The sequence below is a fragment of the Sceloporus undulatus genome, chromosome 4 (genome assembly GCF_019175285.1).
Source record: "Sceloporus undulatus isolate JIND9_A2432 ecotype Alabama chromosome 4, SceUnd_v1.1, whole genome shotgun sequence".
Lineage (NCBI taxonomy): Eukaryota > Metazoa > Chordata > Lepidosauria > Squamata > Phrynosomatidae > Sceloporus > Sceloporus undulatus.
In genome coordinates this window covers 83,053,793-83,071,059 of record NC_056525.1, presented here as the reverse complement: position 1 = coordinate 83,071,059, position 17,267 = coordinate 83,053,793, and the positions used below count along the sequence as shown (strand labels likewise).

General features: G+C 38.9%; 1 protein-coding gene across 1 annotated transcript; it reads right to left on the bottom strand.

Annotated features, from left to right (window-relative positions):
- Positions 1 to 2,114: 2,114 nt before the first annotated feature.
- TCEANC2 (transcription elongation factor A N-terminal and central domain containing 2) lies at positions 2,115 to 17,119 on the bottom strand. The gene is made up of 5 exons (XM_042465731.1): positions 16,971 to 17,119; positions 15,763 to 15,870; positions 11,984 to 12,125; positions 10,368 to 10,561; positions 2,115 to 3,137 (listed from the first exon to the last, which is right to left on the bottom strand). Exons 1-5 carry the CDS (start codon positions 17,103 to 17,105, stop codon positions 2,949 to 2,951), a joined length of 768 nt encoding a protein of 255 aa, XP_042321665.1. The 5' UTR covers positions 17,106 to 17,119; the 3' UTR covers positions 2,115 to 2,948.
- Positions 17,120 to 17,267: the final 148 nt, after the last annotated feature.

The following is a 17,267-nucleotide window of genomic DNA, read 5'->3' as shown; positions in this document are numbered from 1 at the left end:
GCAATCCTTTACACATATACTCAGTGGTAAGCCCCCCTGAGTTCAACAGGATTTATTCCTACTGGTGTAAGTTCCATTAAATTCAGTGGTACGTACCTCTGAGTAAATGTGATTAAATTCTTTTTTGTGCCATCACCTTTGGCTTTATTGTTTCTGACAGGTGGCCCACTGCAGAGGACCAACAAGTGACAGAGATTCTGCTTGTCACTTTAACACATTGACAGGATGAATGTAGCTATAGTTTCTCTCCTCCTGTTACTTCTTCAATGGTTCTTGTTGCCTGCTCATCCTTCCTGCCTGCCCTTAATGAGGTAAGGCAAAATGAGAACCCTGCTCCTGAAGAGGAAGGTGAGAGGAAAGAGACAACAGCAACAACAAGGGAAGTGGGGAGAGTAAGATCTGAGTAATAGCAATCCTCGAACTGTGTTAAACATACCCATCAAAGGTCATATGGTGATCACTACCTCTACACGAGCTCCGATTATGTGTTCTATGTCAAAGGCTGAGACCTAACAGAATGAAAGGCTTTAGTCATGTCACAACAAAGCTGCTAGGCTCACAGCGAGTCTGAGACAGATGTGTCTTAGTTCGCTGGTGATTGGATGAGGTGCTAAGGGACTTTCTATCTGTCAAGCAAAGTATGCAACCTCAATGTGAACAAGGCACTCCATGGGTTAATCTGCTTGAGGAGGCGGCAAAAACTAAAGGACAACTGATGTAGTGGGATCATTTCCGCTAGCCTGCCAAGTTGTCAGAGTTTGCTGGAAGCTAATGGGGAGCAGCTGAGCTTGTCCCATAGGCCCTGTCATGTTAGACTGAAGAGTCTAATAGGAAGAAATGGCTTTGCTCAGACAGTGAACAGGATTCCCACATAGAGCCCCTTCATATGTTACAAAGGCAGTTCTCACCTGAACTTCACAGCACCACACAAAATGGACTGACTCTCACATGTCAGGAGCCATGGGGATTGCAAAGAACTAGAGAGACATCTTTAATTTCCACACCCTTTTGTAATGTAAGTGGAGCGTTATTTGTATTGTGACTTACAACAGATTACTCCCTACTATTTTCAGAACTATTAGCAGTCTCACAGTCTTCAGCTGTATGTGGCTGGAGTTTAGACCCTTGTTCTCAACCAGGATGTTTCCCTATGATTTTGCATAAAAAGCCTTGCCATCATAAACATGTTTGGCAGCTTCTTTAAAGTGGAGGGAGGGAGCAGAGATGGATGGGTACAAACAGATTCAGGTATGTGGAGCTTAAAAGGTCTGATGTAGACTCGAGACAGACTGCCTGCAAATGGTGGTCTGCAGGCACCCGTTTTAATTCCGGAGGGACGCCGCAGCCACCAAACCATACAACGTCCCTCCGGAGTAAAAAGAACCTGGTGCACTCATGACATAAGTGACGCACAGCGACGTGCAAACGCTGCGCATCCCTTACATCAAGGTGGTGCCCATGTGGATGGGACGCCACCATTAAGACGCTGTCGTTCACACTAGGGATCCAGACCATGCGGTTGCTGCAAGGTCTGGAACCCTAGTATTGCTGCTGCCATGCCACTTTTGACCCATCTGTCTCGGGCCGTAGTTTGCAGGCTACCAGAAAAAGCAGAGAAATGGCATGGACAAATATAAAAAACAGAATAAAACCTCTCCAAGCACACTCCTTACTTCACATCTGTTTACACAGGAACCTGTTACGCTGGTTTTTACAGCACTGTGCTTGCATCCTTGTTCTTTCCTCCAGTGTATATACATGACAATTAAAACAACAGAATTGAATATAAATCCCTCTTGCCTCCTAGCCAATTATCTGTAGATATCCTTTCTTCCTAGTATAGCATTTGATAGAAAGTCCTTTTGCCCATCTTTCAGTGGCTAACATATTAACATAAACTGCTTTGAAGTACAGTCTTCCTAAAGACTATTTGTACTAGCACACATTAAAAATAATAAATACACTTTAAAGAGATAAATTCCCAATTTTTGTCTGATATTAAATTCAAAATTATTGTCTGATGCCAAATTTTCGCTTTCTTTTTACTGGCCCTATCTTGACTCCTTCCCCTGTCTTCCACTATGGAAACTATACCAGTTAGGAAATTCACAGTCTGAGTTCTAATCACATTTATTCTTAAATCAATACTATCTTGACCATACATATATTAAAATAGAAGACTTGGGGGGAAGGTGATTGAATTCATTAACCTTCCCCTTGTGGCACTATAAATAAGAGATTTTTTAATATCATGTTAAAAGATTTCAAAATCATAGCTGTTCAGATTTTATTACAAACAGTGTTTGCTTTTATTGAGTAGACCTCTCTAACGGGCTATTTTCTCATAGTTGACTGGATTTCAAAATAAGTTGGTTTGTTTTATTTTTAAAAAAGTCCTTAACATATATAAACTCAATATTGAGTTGAAGAATAAATCTGTTTAGGTACAGTAATTTGTTATGAAGTGTGAGCAGATAATAGTACAGAATATGTGAAACAGAGATGACTCATATACTGGAGGAAAACAAAGAGGCTGGTCTTCAGTTTATATAAGCTAATTGTGGCCCCATTGCATTTGGTACCAGTGTTTCTTTAATGCATACTACAAAGACCCTGTAGGGTTCTACTGTATTCTGCAGTGGGAGCAAAATTTACCTCCAAAGATGAGCTCATCTTCCAATTAAAGTTACCTTCCATGCTGTTATAACGTAAAGTAGATTTCATTTCCCCGTTCCTGTTTACTCTCTAAAGTGCACACCACCTCTTGCATAAAATGAAGACTTGACCCACAGTGATTTCCCAAAATGTTTACGTTCCTCCAGTACTACCAAACCAATATGTGGTTAACATTATTATCCTACCCACCCAAGAAACTGAAGAATCACCTCTTGTTACATGATCTGGATATGTTAGGCTCACACAGCCCTACTCTGGATCAGGGACTTCAGTTACTTTTTGTGGCTTTGCACAAATGTGCTAAGTGACAGCTCACCACTTTGCACTTGTGTACGAGTTTCAGGCTTGTGCTTTAAAGAGAAGATGAGTGTTCGCACGGTCCTGCGGTAGGGTCCGTTAATGAGACGGGAAGAGAGATGAAAAGCTTCTCGCTCAATATTTTCCGCCAGCGGGTGCCCAATCTGAAAACAGAAAGTAAGAAATGAGATCCTTACGTTTAATAAGGAGACTAACTGTTTGAAATTGGAAGCTGGTTTCTTAATCAGTTCAAATTCAAGGAAATCCACTTCACATCACAAGTAAAACAGGAAGAGCAATTTAATTTCACTCCAGCAATTAAAGAACAAGGCACTGTGGTCAGCCACTTTTTGCCAACCCAACAGGAAACTAATCTGCAGCCAACCTGAGGTATCAGGTTCAAGTGCAATTACGAATGAAGTAGTATTGCCTCCAATAACATTCACTGATACAGGACACTTTTGATAGCATTTCAAACTCAACTCCAAAACCAAATCCTAGATGCTCTAAATACTTGGCAGGACTGACTGGCGGGGCTGTAAAGGGAAATGTAGACTCTGTGAGCAAGTGTAAGGAGGTGTAATTAAGAAAACAGAAAGGGATTTGCTAGATGTTAATTATGAAGTTATTGCTTCAACATGTGCCAAGCTATGTAATTTGGCACAGCTGAGACATCTAAATAAATTATATAGAAATAAATGAAAAGCAACTACGCATAGCAAGAAAAGGTTTATTTCTCTTTTGGCCATTAGTACTGAGGAATTCTATAGCTAAGGAGAATCCAAAAAGCTCAATGGTTACTATCCTCATGTGTATTTCACCTCCACTGTGGCTACAGTCATTTTCTTCTCTTACCTGTACATTACATCAGAATTATGTTTTTAGTATTCTATTGGAAGCAATGTACTCCACAGGATCACTCATTACACTGTTTTGTAAGACTATGAATCCAAAATGCAGTGTCCAAAGCTCATTAGACCAATGCCTTTGAGTATCTTCTACTTCTGTTTCAGCCATGAGAAGAGCCATACTGAATGAGATCAAGGCCTATATAACTCACCATGCTCTTCCCACAGTAGTCAACCAAATACCTATGGGAAACTCAGAAGCAAGTCATGAGTGAAACAGGTCCTGATACAGTACTGCTTTCCCTTCATTTTGGTTCCCCAGAAATTGATCTACAGAGGCACCTCGTTTCTAGTACTAAAGGGAATGTATATCCACTATGGCTACCAGCAAAAGATATGAGAGATGTAGAGAAGAGACAAAGTCTCAGGGTGTTGTAAAAGATGATTCTATTCTTACAAGCAGCCTCATGCATTTTAGCCTAGAAATATTTAGTGGCCTTTTCCAGGGAAGTACAATTTCTAAATTGTCCAACAATGAAGGCATCTTGTTTCCAATACTAAAGGAAATACTACCAGCCAAAGACAGCTACATCCCCAGTGACTTGTGTGAAAAGCTGTGTAAATTGGCAGTCACAGATACTAAGCAATGGTAGTGAATTCCAGAGCAAACTATAATGCTGGGTGCAGAAATAGATCCTTTTATCGGTCCCAAATCTCCCACCACTCAGTTTCAGCAGATGACCTTGAGTTCTAAAATTATGAGATGTAGAAAAAAGATCCCTATCTACTTTGTGCATGCCATGCATAATTTTATACTTTTCTACCAAGTATATAAGCTGAACAACCCCAAATGTTAGAATCCTTCTTCAGGGAGGATGCTCTAGGCACCAGATCATTTGGGTTGACATTTTCTCTACCTTTTCTAACTCTACAAAAGACTATTCCAGGTGCAGTGACCAGAACTGCCCACAATACTCCAAGTGTGGTTGCAAGTTAAACTTGTATGAGGGCAGTATGATATTGATAGTTTTATGTTTTCTTTCCTTTCCAGTTATTCTCAAAATGAAATCTGCCCCACTCTTTTTTACAACAGCCATGTACTAAGTTGATATTTTAATTGGGCTAGCAACTATGATGCCAAGATGTCCTTCTTGGTTAGTTACTGTAAGCTGAAATCCCCTGACAGGATATGCGATGTAAGGATTTTGACTTAGGCTGCATCTGCACTGCAGAAATAATGCAATTTGATACCACTTTAAATGCCATGGCTCAATGCTACAGAATTCTGGGATCTGTACTTTCTTGTGGCACCTGAGCTCTCTGACAAAGAATGCTAAATATCTCACAAAATTATAAATCCCAAGATTCCACAGCATGGTGCCATGGCAGTTAAAGTGGTATCAAACTGCATTATTTTTGCAGTGCTGATACAGTCTTAATCTAACTCTGCTAAAGTTGTCTTGAATGTGTCTTGACTATCTGGACCTAGGTTTGGAGCCTGTGCAGGCATAAACATGAGTAAGGTTGCCACAGTGTTTTCCTACTAGGGTTTTGTGCCTAATAGCAGTCTTAATGGGAGATACACAGGCATTCAACAGGAGTAATATTCTCAGTATGCCAATGCTACGCTTAGGTGTTTATGGTATTACATATCAATTTTCACCTGCTTTATTTCTGGAACTATCATCAGTGGTTTGCACAGTCCACACGCCATTGTCCATCCTATCTAGATAAATAATTTACTCACAGACTCCTTTATGAAAGTTTGAACATGATTGAAACAGGTGCAATATTTATAGTCTAATCACTGTGGCACACTTCTTCGTATCCTCCTTCATCGTTTGGACTTTATTCTTTTAAACAAGTTACCACTGATTTGGAATTTTTCCACATTTCTGTGTATATATTTCTGTACAGTGCCCATACAGTGGAACAATATTACAAATCCCACCTCCTCCACATTTTCATGGTGATACATCAAGATGTTGCTCCTGCTCCCCATATGTGCATCCATACACATACACACACTTTTCCATGGGTACGCTGTAGCAAGACAGTGGTTATCTAGATTATTTTAGCAAATTTTGCTCTGGTCTTAGTAAAAATTCTCTTTGAGAGCCTTCCATTCAAGCAAGACCAATAGAACAACATTATAACACCATAGTTGCATTATTAAAATAGAACAAAACAGCAACTCCTGTGTCTGGTTCACAAATAACGGAGACTTTTTTTTACAGCAAGTAGTAGAGAACTAGTGAGGTGCTGCTGCTGCTAAGCAATCACCATTATTTCTCTTGCCTACCTGCTCTGTTACTAAGGGGTTGCTGTTGCTTTCCTACTCTGGCTGTGCATGTAAGGACTTGCAGATGTAAAAAACAAGTGGCACTATGCTTGTTTACATTCACTAACCAGCTTTTAACAAACACACATATACAGCAACTGTAAAGGAAGGAACAGTGATAGCCACCACTATCATAATGCAACAAAAAGATGGCTTATGGAACAGAAATGTGCAACTTAATGGTTCCAGGAGAAAAACCATGGGATGTTGGGAAGCGCACCACCAATGAATTTGGCAAAGGTAGTTTTACAGGCTGCATCTACACTGCAGAATTAATACAGTTTGACACTGCTTTAATTGCCTTTGCACAATGCTATGGAATTCCGGAGTTTTAGTTTTGTGCAATATTTAGTATTCGCTGTAAGAGACGCCAGGTGCCACAAATCCCAAGATTCCATAGGATGGAACCACGACAGTTAAAGCAGTGTCAAACTGCATTAATCTTGCAGTGTGGCAGCAGCTGCAAATGAAGTCCAGCGATTGCTGCCTATTTCACCACCAAGTCTGTTGATTTGTGGCAGCAAAGAGGTGAGAGATAGGAAGAAAGTGTGGACAAGAAGAAATCAAGGAATAAGGATGGGAAAGATGTCATGCAAGGAGATTTTTCCCAATGAAAATGAGGCATAGCTATGCCATTTTCAGCACTGTAATTTTAGTACTAGGGATCAGGCATAAACACACAAGGGCACAATAACACTTGCAGCCCACAAGTTGTATGTTGTCTATCACTGATGTACATGCTAGTATGCAGGTGACAATAACCTGCCCCAAACCTGTGTATCCAGTCTTTTGTTGGAAAGGATACACACCTTGCAAATGTTTGCTGCTGTACATATATAGACAAAAATGAGCCAGGACAGTGTCAAGTTTAAAGTGGATTAGAGCAACAGCTCCAGATTAGGAACATTAAATATTTATTTAAAGGTAATGTGCCAGGGGCCTTCCTAGTAAATGGAGTAACAGGACCGACCATTAGCTCCTTATCAGAAATGGCTCATAATTTTCTGACCAGAGTGAACAAGGCCTGTGAACACTCCTTCTAAATTTTGCTTTGTAATTCTTGAGTGCCTTGACATGCCATTTAAGGATAATTAATGAATACATTAAACGGATAATTATTGTGGAGTTTAATATAGCAGGCAAACTGATCATTAAAGCTCAGAGAGAATTCTTGTTGTGTTCATTACTTAAGAATACCACAGGGATCTGATGTTTACCACCACTTTGTAAACTATTGACCCTCTCTGTAGGTTCTCACAATAAACTTTGATTTACTAACACTTAATTACAGATATAAACTTTGCCTGAAATACAGAACATCTAAGGGGCTAAAGATTTAGCACATAAAGAACTAAGAATAAATATACATTTCCATGCTTTCCATCAGTTCTTAGAATGACAAATAGAAACATTTCATTTACATTTTGGGCATGCACATTGGGTGATCCTAGACCATGAAAGCTTTGCAAATTTGGATTGTTATTCTGGGAAATACAAGCATGGATTAATCATTTCCAGAAGTATTTGTGTTCTCTTAATGTTCAGATTAAAATACTGCAAAATATCGCAGAGTGAAGACTGCTTCTAACATCATGGAAAGTTCAACTATTCAAAATACAGCTGCTAAGTACTGGGACTGGTCAGAGGGAAATATTTTATGAGGTCTAAAAACAACTCCAGTTGCCATTGGTCTTTTCTGGGAATAATTCAAAGTGACTGCAATAATTTTTTTAGCCTTAAATACACTGGTTCTCAGGTATGTAAAGGGTCATCTTCCAGTATGGAATTCTGCCTGATTTTACAGTTATGTACTTGTATTTGAGGCCCCTTCTTAGTCCCCAGTAATCACTTTCTGAAAACAGGTAGTATGGCACCAGCTATAGATGACATGATATCTACTGTGAAGCTGATGTATTTTGAATATTAGGCAAATACCTTTTTATTTAACCAAGTTTCCCGGCTTGTCACCAAATGAGATTCCAAAGAACGTTTTTTTATTTGCAAAGAAACATACGTACAAATGCTCTTGCAAAGCCACTGCAATCCAACTGTTTATTTATTTAGAAAATCCATACCCTTCCATTCTGTTTACAGGACTGCATTTGGGTGGAGATAATTTTGGGTTGAATAAACTGTTTAGCCACTGGGTGAACAAAATGTGAGAACAGACTGGACTTCGGTTTGATCCAACTAAACTCTTGTTATTACTCAGAAACAGAATTATACTGAGAATAGCAAAGAAACATTTTCAGAAATGGATTTTGACATATTTATTCTTCACCTGCAGAAATGGTTATTTATTCCTCTTGGTCAAAGCTACAACTTTGCATAATTTCTCTCCATAAAAAAATTATAAAAAATAAAATTTATCCCCATGCTAATATATATGGTACAACTGTATTACTGTGCTTCTTTTCTCTTACGCACTTCCTCCCGGCTTCTATCTCACACATACACACTAAGTCACACGCACATAGTCCTGTCATTCATCTAACAAGGGTAATAGAAGTCTCTTCCTCCAGTCTTCAACAGATATAGCTTTCTACCACTACTGCAACTGTCAAAGGTCAAAGGAGAAAAACTGACAAACCTACTAACTTCCTAAAGGAACCACAAAATAGATTTTTAAAAGCATGCTTCTTTTAAAAATATATTTATTTAGACTTTTTATCTTCTCACTAACAGCAAGAATCACTAGGGGGACTCATGTCAGGATACATTCAGTTACAGCAGTGGAGTCCATTCAATGAACTTTTTTTTTCCTCTCTGGAAGAAAGTTCTGGAGGAAAACAAAGCCATTTTGTAGCTTTTAAGGTTTTTCCCACTTCACTAAGGAAAATCCACTATGATAGTGGTTCTCAAATTGTGAGACCGGACCCCCAAGGGGGTGGCACAAGAGTTGCTGAAAGGGGGTATGAGACTTGGAGGCCCTGATTCCTCCCCTTCTCCTTTTCCCAAACTTGTTTGTCCAGGAGAGGAAGAGAAAGGTGAAGCGGAAGGTTGGAGCAACCAGTTCTGCCAGAGGGAGAAATAGAAGAGTGGGGAAGCTCACTAGGTTGTGGCCTCTGGGGGGCCCATCCCAAGCTTGCACAAATTCTCTCTCTCTCTCTCTCTCTCTCTCACACACACACACACACACACACACACACACACACAGTCACTCTTCATCTCTTTTTTACACACTCACATATGCACTTGCATATACTTGCATATAGCAATAGCAAGTACATTTCTATACCGTTTATCAGTGCACTTAAGCACTCCCTAAGCGGTTTACAACTGTAAGCTAACTGCCCCCAACAAGCTGGAAGGATGCAAGCCTGAGTCGAGCTTGAACCCTTTCGCTGGTACTGAACTCGCAACCTTATGGTTTTGAGTGAGTTGCTGAAGTACAGGCATTTAATCACTGCTCCACCAGGGCTCTTGTGAATGAATATTTCTGTGTGACTGTGTGAGTGAGAGAAAGTAAATGAGTATGTGTGCTGAGTGAAAGAAAGACTGAAAGAGCATGACTGAGTGTGCACATATCTGTTGTGAGCATTGGCTTATGTGAATGTGGCTGTCTGTGAGACAGTATGTGTCAAATCTACATATATGTTAAGTACTGAATTTATTTAAATAAAATTGTTCTAATTTGGACAATGCTATTTCCTTATAAAATATTAAAATGTGAATATATATGAATATAGAAATGAAAATATGCAAACTAAACAAACAAATTGTTTTTATTCATATATTACATCAAGTGGGGGACAACATCTACATGTAAATGTAAAGGGGGTTACAGATGTAAAAAGTTTGGAAGCCACTGCACTATGATGTTATCAACACACACAATACCTGCAGCAAAACTGCAAGTTAAAAATAATCACACACACCCCATGATAAATAATATATAAACATACCTACAGTACTTAAAAATTTTATTATTCATGCCAGCAGACCTGCAACAGGAGGAGAGGGGCAAGACTAAAGGCAGAGCCACTGTCAATTCTGTTATGCACATTATGTAAACTGCAAAGGCAGGACTACTTTAACTGTAAAAAAAACTGTCGCTACAGTTTAAATGCTCTCTGTTATCTTTAAAGCCAGCAACTTTTTAACTTTTGGATTCTTGATATATCAACTAACTTGGCAACAGACTAACTTTTGTAAATAAAGATAATACAAATTCATTTCAAAAAATAATAATATATACAACTTACCTCTGTCTCTAAAGCTTCAGCAAGCAACTTTCGTGCATTCTGTCGAAGTCTCTCCGTTTTGGGGTCACTCCTCACTTCTATTGAGGGTCTATTTGAATGATCCTTGATAAACGTTCGCCACTCAGTATATACTTCTCTGGCAAGAGTAGCCACATCTTTGTCTGGATACTTACGCATCTTATTCACAGTATGGCCTTGTAGAAAATGAAAAATAAGTGGATTACATATCATATAGTCATAAAGTAACACAGTTCCTTGTTAACCTATGCAGAACATCCAAAAACTTATAAACATCTTTATTTTACACACACACACACACACACACACACAACCTCTTACAGATGTCACTAGCAGCAAGATGCTGCAACACAGAACAGTAGCAATGCAGGGAAGAAAACTCTACACTGTGAGGTACTGACATTTAGCTCCTTTGACAGCTTACGAGGACGGTGTCTGTCTCTGCTATGCTGGAAAATTGGAGATATACTCTTGTGTTCCTGTGGAACAAAACATATGTTAAGCTGTGTTATTGTAAAAAAGGCTTTCTTATTTGTTTAGCTGATGTGTTTTGGGAAAATTCTTCTTCAAGAGCTAATGCTTCTGTTTTTCTCTTTCTGTTGTTGTAGCCAGTTTCTAGTGTGTTTTGATTTAACACTAGAAACTCTGACTACAACCACAGAAAAAAGAGAAACAGAAGAATTAGCTTATGAACAAGGGTGTTCATGAAATGTGTCAGCGGAACAAATAAAAAAGCCTTTTTTTTACAACAACATGGTTTAACATACATTTTGTTCCCCAAGATCGGTGGAATACATCTCCCATTTTCCATCATTTCAGTGTTCTTTCCCTTCAACTCTCCCTTATATATCTGCTATATGCCACAGATTCAGAGTAGCAGCTAGAATATCTGAAGACTCCTCCTAGTGATTCTTTAATATTTTCTTGTATTTAAAATAGATTGTAAACTGCTTTAAGGACTTCTCAGACTAGAATAATTTTAAATGCTCCAAATAAATGCATCTATATATTTAAAAAATAACATTTCTGTCTGTCTGTAGGCTGAATGAATTTCCACCAGATTTGGTGCAGATGTTTGGAATAGTCCAACTTAAAACAGAGATTACAGAATTTTAATACACTCAAAATTCACTTGAAGTGGACATGGCGAGCAACCCAATTATTTTTTCATTCATACAGAGGAATATGTTTGGCAGCTGATCTGGAGTTGCATGCTCTCTCAAGGGAAACTGAGACTGATACACAGTGTGAAGAACACCCAAACAGACAGGTAGACATCTTCCATAGCAGTTGAAACTCAATGGACATTAACAATGATTAATAGTTCTCCTGAACAATGCTGGGTATTAAAACTAGTAAGTAAATAAATGTTGCTAATGTAAGCTCTCTGGGGGCAGAAAAGGAAAGAAATGTAGAAAGTCTTTCATGGGCACCTGAAACAACATTTTTCCTAGTGCTGATCAGTTTTAAGGTAAGATTACTTTGAAAGACTGTCAAACCACTCAGAATGTTTTTTAAAAAGGGAACACTTCTAAGATTTCTGTTTATTCTCACCAACTATGATAAATACGTCTAGTGAAAAATAAAAATAATTTTACCTATTTTGGTTGAAAGTAAAACTTCCTTTGAGGGTATTTTCTTCTTTAATTCCATTAAGGCCTCTATTAGGTTCTCCTTAGGCTGCCCTGAAAGCTCTAGCATAGCTTTCCATCTTTTTATATCTTCAACAACCACAACTCTCTGGGAAGGAGAATCATCATTAGGAGGCAGAACAGACAGACATACTTATTGCAAATAAATGTATTGTGCTTTGTGTCTTATAATGCAGCTGTTATTGACCTATAAATTATTGATGATGACAGGCAGTCAAGTACGGAAAACTTGATAATCCTAACAGATGAATACTTGTTTCACAGCAAGTCTCTGATGCAATGCAAGTGAGCAAGATCTAGAAAGCAAAATAAACTCATTAGCCTGCCATCTTCAATTCACTTGCGATTCTGAAGTGTGCATTTTGAGTAGGCATTTCTCATAAAAAAAACCTGAAAACACCTCAGAGTCCTATCAACCTAACCCCAGCTCTTATTTTGCACTACTTTCTAATCCAAGGCTTCCCCTCTGCCCTCATTTATTATGGGTCATGCATTTTCTTTTCACTCCAAACCCAATACTTAATCACAACACTTGCATTCTCTCCTCCAGGTAGCAATACACTAGGGGGTATATTCTGAGAAAAGAATATATTCAGGGAGAAGAACCCTTACTATTCTGCCCACTTTAAGGTCCAAAACACAATGCAGAAATAATCCAGTTTGAGACCTGCCCTGGCTCAGTGCTAGGGAATCCTGGGAACTGTAGTTTATTGTGGCACCAGAGCTGTCTTTTAGAGAAGGCTAAATGTTTCACAAAATTAAAGCCAAAGGTTTGTGAGGGTGATTTGGAATAATGTATATACCGTAGGTGAAATGAGCAAGCAAGCAAAGGGGGTTGTGGTGGTGGTGGTGATGGTGGTGGTGTGAATTCAAGTCATTTCCGATTTATGGCAACCAAAAGCAAACCTATCATGGGGCTTTCTTGGCAAGATTTGTTCAGAAGGGGTTTGTCCATGCCTTTCTCTGAGGCTGAGAGAATGTGATTTACGCAAGGTCACCCAGTGGGTTTCTGTGGCTAAGCAGGGATTGATAAAAGTTGTTGATAGATAATGTTAAAATGAAAAGGCTAGAAATCAGAAGCAGCTAGGATAAAGTGTACTGCGGAGGAAGCAAACTTCATGGACAACAAAAAGCAAACTCATGGACAACAAAAGCAGATGAGGTAAAAGTAAAAAGGTTGTAAGCTTTACTACCAATGGACAAGGATATTGTGAAATTGCTACATTGTTTTCTGTGTTTAAACTAACACAGATGCTGGCGAAACATCAGGAAGAAACTCTTCTAGAACATGGCCACAAAGACCAAAAAACCCCACAAAAAACTAAGATTTAACAGTCTAGATTAAGTTTACATGGATACATTTTACATGCTGTTTTCAAATATTCACAGATCTTATGATTACCTTCTAAAACTCTTTTTAAAAACATGTCATTTCAAAAACTCAGGAATATCATCACAGTAACTGTAATCTGTTGTAGTGCAAAGTAAATGTGCTGTTTCTTTAACCAGATGCTATGATTTTCACCTAATGCCTTACCACAATGCTCAGTATAATGTCAGTTGCTTATAAATATTAAAGAGTTGTTTTAGTGTCAGGGCAGAGTTAGGAATCAAGGTACATATTTGGTGGCAACAGTTCCCAAGTCTAATTTTCCAGTCTTCCTTTCAGTCTATTTTGCCAAGATCACCTTCATAATGTCTCATATTTACAGTTGGCTCTCCATATCCATGGATTCTTCATCCACGAATTCCACCACCTGTGGCTTGAAACTATTCCAAAATACATACATTCCAAAAAGCAATCCTTGTTTTTGCCATTTTATATAAGGGACACCATTTTACCATGCCATTGTATTTAATGGGACCAGAGCATCGACAGATTTTGGTATCCACAGAGGTCTTGGAACCAAAGCCCAGTGGATACCAAGGGCCCACTGTATATGCTTCATGAGATGTGGGCTTTTCTCCTGTTAGTGAATTATGATTGTGTTGAGTCACACTTATGCCACTGCAACTCACTTTTATTATTGCTGTGGAGGTCACAATTCTGTTCTGACCATGCAGCAACTAATTTCCATCCTCAAACCCACCTTGTAAGCAGTGCAGCCCCATTCTCTCCACCATGGGTGTGTTTCACCAGCAAGTAAAAACATTTTTGTTTAGGAAAACTTTTTAAAATCATAACAGGGTGGCTTTTATATGAGGTATGTGTTTCAGATTATATTTTTAAACTTTTGTATGTTTTAATCTCAATTTTATACAGAGAGTGAAGGGGATCAATGAGCACAGTTCCATCTATTCTCCTATGGCTGGACATACTGCAAGCATGTAATCAGCAGGACATTCTGAAAAACCTCAGAGGTCCCTATGTATGCTTGCTGCAGCACATCCTGCTAATGAAAAACAGCTGTGTTTCTTCTCACAGATTCCCTCTGCTCTCTGACAATATAGATGCTGGGCTGTATACCAGCTTGGGGCAGTGGCATGTGAAAATATAACCCAAGCTGCTGCCACACTGCAGAATTAATGCAATTTGACCACTGCTCCGTCCTACAGAATCCTGGGATGGCCCCGTCCTATAGTATCCTAGGATTTGTAGATTGCCGTGGCATAAGAACTCTCTGACAGAAAAGGCTAAATGTTTCACAAAACTACTAATCCCAGAATTCCATAGTATTAAGCCATGGCAGTTAAAAGGATGTCAAACTGCATTAATTCTGTGTAGATGCAGCCCCACATATTCATGAACTGCTCCTCTGCATGCTCTGTCTTCTCAAATCATACTTACAATTTCCGTATAAATGATGTGTCACACTTTACTCAAAGACTTCAGGGTCTAATTCGACAAGCGTAATATCTTAAAGTATGTACTAACACCATGTACTGAAGTCGTATTTGAAATGAAGTCTGAGGGGAGTTTTGTGGGCTGTAGTTGCAGGACATCTCTTGTAGATGTGATATGTATATGGCAGCTACAATATATGATATACGTTAATGCTTTAAGAATACAGTGGATCCTTGTTATACGCTGGGGTTTGGTTCCAAGATCCCCCGTGTATAACAAAATCCGTGTATGCTCAAGTCCCATTAAGTATAATGACATAGCAAAATGGTGTCCCTAATAAAAAATGGAACATCAAGGTAAATTTATACTTTTTTTGAACATTTTCAAACCGTGTATGCTTGAATCTGTGTATAAAAAATCCGTGTATAAGAAGGGCCGACTGTACAATGGGACCTTGGTATCCACTGGGGTTTGGTTCCAGGTCTCCCCATGGATACCAAAATCTGTGGATGCTCAAGTCCCATTAAATACAATGGTATAGTAAAATGGTGCCTCATATATAAAATGGCAAAATCAAGGTTTGCTTCTTGGGAATTATATATTTTTAAATTATTTTCAAACCATAGATGTTTGAATGAACAGATAAAAAAATCCATAGATATAGAGGGCTGACTGTACTTGACAGTTCACTGTGTGATATCTTTAGTGAAGGATTTTGTCATAATGACTTAAAAATAATGCCCTCCCTTTGTAATTTATATTCCAGAGTGCTGATTGTTCTACATTTCTCTGAAAATAGCTCCTGCGTTGTTATTTATATCCTCAGAAACCTGTTTGAAATACAAATTAGTTTTGTGAAATGCAAGGACAATGGTAAAATATTACATTATGCCTTTAAAAAATATTGTTAGCATTTGTATTCTGCTGTAAGAAATCCTACCTTCAGAGACTCTATAGTGGCTTGCTTGTAGTTTTTTCCTCCGCATCCTTGTTTCTTCGCTTGTCCCTCAGTTCTGGGTTTTCGTACAACAAACTTATCCATGAAATTCTGAAACAGGTAAAAGTCCCAGATTATAGGAAAGAGACACTTCTTCTGTGGAAGGGAAGAATCTTCAACATTTGAGGTTGATAATGACCTTACAATTAGCTAAAAAGTACAGTGTACATTCACTTGAAGAGTTAATATAAGTAAGATAGGAGAGACAGAAGAGAGACAGTTCTGTAACTGGCATTTCTGGAATAAAGTCAGACGGACAGAGTATTTGGATTAAAATATGTTACTATGGCAAAGCTCTGGTGCCACAACCAACAACAGTTCCCAGAATTCCATAGCATTGAGCCAAGGCAGTTAAAGTGGTGTCAAACCAGATTATTTCTGCAGTGCAAATGTGGCAGTAGTCAATATTGTAATACAAAGGGGAGAAAACGGTGGATAGGGTACAGATCAGTGATTGGGAGCAGTCTTTGCTATCTTACTTAAAGGAAAGCTGGGAAGGCTGCAATGAATGTAATGTAATGAAGCACAATGGCCAAAAGGGATAATTATTATTATTATTATTATTAGCCCAGCTCTCCCTACGGATCGAGGCGGGTTACAATAAAAGAGATAAAATTCATAATACAGAATAATCATAAATTAAACAATACCCAACCCTCCCCAACATAATAATAAAACCATCAGTCAAACATTCAAGGTTAAAATATTTTAAGAAGACCAATTAAGGTGACAGCCAATGTGGTGAAGAGGTTTGAATAATGAAAAAGCTTTGCCTATGGCTGCATCCACACTGCAGAAATGATCCAGGTTGGCACCACTTTAACTGCCAAGGCTGAATGCTATGGAATTCTGGGATTTGTTGTTTGTTGTGGCACCAGAGCTCTCTTGACAGAGAAGGCTAAATGTCTCACAATCAGAACTACAATTTCCCAGGATCCCACAGCACTGAGCCATAGCAGTTAAAAGTGGTGTCAACTTGGATTATTTCTTATGACTCTGGAGACCTGAGTTCGAATCCCTGCTCAGTCAGTGGAAACCCATTGGGTGACCTTAGGCAGGTCACACTCTCTCAGCCTCACAGGGATGCAAAACCTCTCTGAACAAATCTTGCCAAGACAACTCTGTTATGAGTGTATGAAACCGGCTCTTACCTTGGAACCTGCAACATTAACCTGAAATGGTTTCTGGCACCTCGACTCCCAACCTCCTCTCTGCCCACTTTTGGGGGAACTACATTTCCCAAGAAGCTTTGCGGTGCCCAGTTCGGCCGACTGTGATGACGTCATCCTTTCCGATCCCCGCCCACTAGATTGATCATAGAGATAATAAATGTCTTAACACTCCTAAAGGTGGTCTAAATAGTCTAAAATCACAGAATTCTGATCTTGGAGGCTAAGCAGGGTCAACCTTGGTTAATAATTGGGCCGGAGACCGCCAACGAAATCTGA

What these genes read in the sequence shown, in the direction of transcription:
- TCEANC2 (XM_042465731.1), bottom strand. Translation starts at nt 17,105, where the DNA reads ATGACGTCATCACAGTCGGCCGAACTGGGCACCGCAAAGCTTCTTGGG. An exon ending in TTAATGTTGCAGGTTCCAAG is followed by an intron (nt 15,871 to 16,970) that starts GTAAGAGCCGGT and finishes TACCTGTTTCAG; the next exon opens with AATTTCATGGATAAGTTTGT. An exon ending in CCACTATAGAGTCTCTGAAG is followed by an intron (nt 12,126 to 15,762) that starts GTAGGATTTCTT and finishes TCTCCTTCCCAG; the next exon opens with AGAGTTGTGGTTGTTGAAGA.